Source organism: Gavialis gangeticus, unplaced genomic scaffold, assembly GCF_001723915.1.
Source record: "Gavialis gangeticus isolate Ggan-Ray unplaced genomic scaffold, GavGan_comp1, whole genome shotgun sequence".
In the NCBI taxonomy this organism is placed as follows: Eukaryota; Metazoa; Chordata; order Crocodylia; family Gavialidae; genus Gavialis; species Gavialis gangeticus.
The window spans coordinates 50,381,379-50,387,269 of record NW_017728993.1 but is presented as its reverse complement, the minus strand read 5'-3'; the positions used below and the strand labels follow the sequence as shown (position 1 = coordinate 50,387,269).

General features: G+C 35.1%; 1 protein-coding gene across 3 annotated transcripts in view; it reads left to right on the top strand.

Annotated features, from left to right (window-relative positions):
- TPR (translocated promoter region, nuclear basket protein) overlaps positions 1-5,891 on the top strand; it is a 68,388-nt gene that overhangs the window by 15,261 nt on the left and 47,236 nt on the right. For all 3 annotated transcript variants that reach the window (XM_019501726.1, XM_019501724.1, XM_019501725.1), the window contains exons 9-13: positions 416-503; positions 1,058-1,198; positions 2,586-2,677; positions 3,941-4,138; positions 5,050-5,157. In XM_019501726.1, coding sequence (XP_019357271.1) covers positions 416-503; positions 1,058-1,198; positions 2,586-2,677; positions 3,941-4,138; positions 5,050-5,157 — 627 coding nt within the window. The remainder of the gene's footprint in view (positions 1-415; positions 504-1,057; positions 1,199-2,585; positions 2,678-3,940; positions 4,139-5,049; positions 5,158-5,891) is intronic.

Sequence of the window (5,891 nt, the reverse complement as noted above, 5' to 3'; positions counted from 1 at the left end):
TTTTTGATTGTTAAAGAGCCAATATAAACAGTAACATTACCCAAAGGAATAAATGCTAATATGTTTGAAGTAGTTTTAGGTTAAATGAATAACTGTATTCTTTTATGAGCATAGCAGTGGCTTGCCAAGTTAGTGACAAGGTAAGTAGTTTCCTACAAAAACTCATGCCTTTTTGAACTAGGTGCCACTCTCTGCTTGAATGCTTTAACTTATAAATGGGGAGTTGGTACGTCAGCTGCAAGATTCTTACAGCATTTTTTTTTTTGAGAATCAATTTAATTTTAAACAAATATTTAGTTTGGGTTGATTTTTCTAGCATTAACATTAAATACAGTCTGTTTGGTCAATTTTGGGCTTCTTAGGAGCTACTTTATTTGTAATTGTCAAATAACAACAGTAAAACATTTATTGTTAGAGTGCCGCAGATGATTCGGAAGCAAAGAGTGATGAATTGACACGAGCAGTGGAGGAACTACATAAACTTTTGAAAGAAGCAGGTGAAGGTAAGAAGCTGCATATAAGAATTAGAGAGCATGTTATTTCAGTTTCATGTTCCTATCACTTGACTTAACTATATTTCAGGGTTAAAGAAAATGTCTTGGTAGGTAGGTGGGCATAAAAAAAATCCCATTATATGGAAGCATTTCCCATTTAAAATGTAATCAGTAACATTTTCTTGCAGTAGTGGCTCTACAAGTTAAGAGTAATTTCCCATTGCCTTCTAATAAACTTACGGATTTTTTAGGCCTTTGTTATTTTGAGACCAGTCTGTTTGTTTTTTTCAGATTGTCTCTAAATCTGTTTGGACAGTCTCTTTGTTTAACTATCTCCTTCTAGATTGCTTTGCCAATAAAAGAATTCAGTTTTTAATTGTTAGCACTCATACATTCAGCTCAAAACCAAAATAACAGACATTAGTTTGTGCATTTTTCCTCACCCTGTGTTTCTGAAGCATTGGTCTGTTTTTTAGATGCCTTTTTAAGATGTTTTGGAATAGTTCGCTTTTCTTAAGAAAAACAAAGTGTTTTATATATATATGTATATGTGTAAATTTTAGCTAACAAGGCCACACAGGATCATTTGGCTGAGGTGGAGGAGTCAAAAGCTGCAATGGAAAAAGAACTGAGGGAGAAGATTAGTAAGTTAGAGAAAGAACTGGTGAATGCAAATGAATTACTTTCTGCTACAAAACGTAAAGGTAAGCTAATATGTTTTAGAAGTTCATAAATGTCAAATTTTATACCTAAAGTAGTCTTATAAAAGAGGCATTGCATTGCAATCTCTAAACCAAGTCAGTGTACTAAATCTTTCATTTAAAACTTCTATATTTAGGCATAATCTTAAAAAATATTGATAAGAACCATTTCCCATTAGAAATTGCTATTTCATCCTGATCATTAAAGGGTTTTCTGTTCTGCAGTAATTTCCCATTAAAAAAGGGATACCTGGAGGGGGTGAAAGTTCCAGTTGCATCAGAACATCCCATTTTGGTCTCTTTAATTCAATATATTCTGCTTTTGTATTTTCAAAATGACATTGCATGTTGATATATGTACTTTGTCTTTAAAGGCTATTTTTAAAATATGCCCATTTTAGTTTCAGTTTAAAATGAATTGTTTATTCTGTTTGGAAATTTTTGAAATGTTCAAATTCAGTTGTAATGGAAATGGGGGAGTATAAGTTGTAGCCGTGTTGGTCTAAGGACATAGGCAGACAAGGTTCTTTGGGTGAATCTGATATCTTTCATTAGACCAACTTAAATAATTGGGGAAAAAAATTTTAAACAAGCTTCCAGGTTCAAAAACCCTTCATCAGGCTGAGGAAGTTTAAGCTGTTGGTGTGTGCTCTTCCTGGATGGAATGAAAAGTAAAGAATGGAAAGAAAATTCAAGCTTCATGGAAAAATACATCATTAAATAATGTTAATTTGCTGTACAATATTAAGTGCGAGTGCATGCATGTATGTGAGCCAAGCCCTCATATTCACCATAAATTATTTATTTATTTATCTCTCTCGCACATGCGCATGTGTTATAGGGAAAATAAGTGTTTATTGTCATAGAGATTAACCTAAATATATGTGGGAGTCTACATACCAGTTCATTGAAAATCAGTTACTGTTGTATCTTTAAACTTTTAACAAATGTGACAGGTGGCATTTTCTGCTGTTTTATTTTACCAGAACGTTGTTTGCGAAAGTTCCCAAGAGAATTAGTTTTTGTTGAACTCTGCCAGCCATTTACCTTCATATTCTTCCATTTTTTTGATCCTAAAAGTATTTTAAATTTCAAACACATGACAGTCTAATTCCTCAAATGCTTAATTAGACCAGACAAAGCACCAAAGACTATAATGTTGCAAGCAATTTCTACTAGTTGACTTTATTGCTTTCTCTGATTTCATAAATGCTTTTTTGAAATGAAGGTTGATAGCCATCTCTATAATATAGGTTGTCTTCAATCCTAAATATAATACATTTAATTAAAAGTGAAAATGCAAGCATGGGTGAAAGACATGCCCTTTATTGTTTTGGATAGTGGGACAGAATAGCATTTTTTGACAAGTGTGGGATTATAATCTTTCCAGGAGCCATACTCTCTGAGGAGGAACTGGCAGCCATGTCTCCTACTGCTGCAGCAGTTGCTAAAGTGGTAAAACCAGGAATGAAATTGACTGAGGTGAGTGGTGTTAATTTTGTTCTGTGTGGCTTAGAATCCTTGGTCAAAAGCAAACAGATTTTTTGGGGGGGTTTGTGTACGAAACCTAACACAGAGAAAGTGAGCAATGGTTCTCAATCTTGGTAGGCTCGAGGCAACCCTTTGAAAAATGCCAACTCTTAGCCATCTCACACTTTTTAACAACAACAAATAGAGCAATTCAGCTGTTGCAAAGAATGCAGAAAGACCACAACCAGTCAGTGTTTTTCTGTTAGATCCAGAGATTTCAAATAGAAATCCATTCAATTTTGTTTGCATACTTAAATCCTAATATTGAGCAGCACCTGCAGCACCTTTAAAAGGATCTTGCAGCACACCATGGTGCTGTGGCACCCTTGTTGGCAATTCCTGAAGTAGAGTCTAGATCTCATTGTCTAAATCTTAATTCAGTAAGATGCCTGAGTACAACTTAAAATCAAGTGGATATGCTCTTATGCTTTAGTATTTTGCTGAATTGGGCAGGTCTTAGTGGTTTAAAAAATTATTAATGGAATTTTTATGAAACATGACATTTGTAGAATTTCTTCACCATGAGAAATCATTTGCAAATGTTCTTTTAATTATCCCTTAGTTTTGCAAGCCAGCTTGTTTCATATCCATCACTGTTTAGAACCTACCCTTGCTACTTGCATTTATTTTGATTGGTTGGAACAAACAAGTGCTACTCAGGGCATGTTAAATTCAGTTGCAATTTGTTCCGTCATGGAATTGTATCATGCTTCTAGAAAGGTTAGATTTCATAACAGAAAATTTCCTTTTTCAATACTTTGATCCAATTATAATTTCATTTCTCCAGTCATTAAAGAATGGTTGCAAAAATATAATCTCATTTCCTGAGATGCTAAACTTGTCGTTTCTGAGGCCTTTGTTTTTTTGACCCATCGTCTGCAAAGAAGGATAATTTTTTGTCAAATGACAAGTTGATGTGTTTTTAGCATTTGTCCAATTTATTTTTTAGCCTTGAGGCACATTGCTGCAGTTGCATTGTACCTCGTAAAACTGTAAATTCCTAATACGGATTTTTACTTTGCCATAATATTTTTTTATAATAAATTTGTAAAGGTTAAGCTAGTTGGTTATTCAGAGAGAGAAGTTGAAAACAACCTGTATAAAATCTGTTAAAGCACAATGTAAATCATTGTTTTGAATGTGTGCATTATCTAACTGCTAGTAACAGGGTTTTAGAGAGGTCTGTTTGGTATTAATTTTTTTTTCTTGATACAGTTATATAATGCATATGTAGAAACACAGGATCAGTTACTTCTGGAGAAGCTGGAGAATAAGAGAATTAATAAATACTTGGATGAAATAGTGCAGGAAGTTGAAGCTAAAGCACCAATTTTAAAACGTCAGCGTGAAGAGTATGAACGCTCACAAAAAGCTGTAGCCAGTCTGTCTGCAAAGCTTGAACAAGCTATGAAGGTCAGTGTGGGCATTAAAAAAACAAACAGGAAATTACCTGGAAAGATAATAGGAAACAGACCTCACCAAGCATGAATACTCTTGCCAAGTTCCATTTTGTACACTTATTAAATGTGTGTTTTGCAAAAGAATTTGCACTCTCCAGTTCTTGAGACATGATTTTTCCATTCCAGATGTATGCAGGATTGTTTACAATTTTTTACACTTATAAGCCAAAGTATGTTGATCTAGGCAAGGTGCAGGTATTCAAAAAGCCTGAGGTGGAATTGATCTAAGTTACATTGTAAGCAGTGTAGTTTAGATTGGTAGCTAACACAACACACATTTGCCCTTTGAGGGAATGGAGCAAATCTTAAACCGGGTTTTGCCATTTTTAAACCAATCTTTCTGTGCCAAACTTCTGTTATGGGCATAGACCAGTCTCTGATCACTTGTACCAGTAAATGTGTAATGTCTGTACCTGGCCCTTCAGTCTTGAGACTGTGTTTCTGTGAATGGAGAACTGTTTATAAACGAGGCTTCACATCTCAATGTATAACAAGTAACAAAATGGGGAGAAAAATGGTTAAGGAGACAAAATAAGATTTGGATGTCCCATTTTCATTCATTACAATGGCAACTGGACGTTGACCCCATAGGCAGCTTTGACTACCTAGTGAATAGTTCTATATTATGGTGAGCTACAAAAATTACAGCATAACTTAGAAAAATAAGCATTTGGCTTTGTGTTTTGATTGAATCCTTAGGCTATATCTTCAGTTTTTTAAGGAATAAATAAATATTTGGTTGTTGGGTATGATGAGCTTAATTTTTACATTATATTCTCTTTCCTGGGTCTGATATGATTCTTGTAGCGTGAAATAATGATCACTTACATTTCTGTGCGTTTTTAATAAATGTTTGTTTATTAGGAAATTCAGCGATTGCAGGGGGACACTGATAAAGCCAATAAGCATGCCTCAGTCCTTGAAAGAGAGAATCAAAGGCTAGAAATACAAGTGAAAGACCTTTCACAGCAGGTTAGAAACTCAACTGTAACTTGATTTTGTTTTTTCTCTTAATCCGATATTGTACTGCTCTTACTATGAGTGAGAAGTAGTTTGTTTCTGCATTCAGTTAGGTATCAGATTTGTGAAGTGAGCTTCTTAGTTAAAAACATCTCTTCTGCCAGGCTGGTGTATACATTTCTGCTTATAAAATTTCAAACAAATTTAAATTATTAGACACTAATGTTATCTTAACAGCAATATTCTGCATATTTAACACAGAACATTACAATATAAATCTGATCTGTATAGAAATGGGAGGTTCAATGGCTTGAGTTTCTTTTGTGACAGCTAACAACTGAGTCTGTCTTACTGCTTTTATTTAAAAAATGGAGATAATACTTGTTTCACTTAGTGATGATCAGTTCACATTTCTAAGGAAACGTGGGTTCAAATTCCTAGCTAAAAGGGAGGCGCACACCCAATGCAAGGGAGGGGCCATCGCCAGGGAGGATTATACTGCAGTTGCTTGGGGATGCAGGGGGGCAGTCAGGAAGGCCAAGGCGGAGATGGAACTGGGACTAGCTTCCCGGATCAAGGACAACAAGAAGTCCTTTTTTAAATACATAGGGGGCAAAAAGAAGGTTCCGGGTAATGTGGGGCCCCTGCAGGGCATGCTAAGAAATTTGGTCGTCGCACCAGACGACAAAGCCAACATATTTAACAATTTCTTTGCCTCCGTTTTCCTGAGCAGGGACCGGAACAGT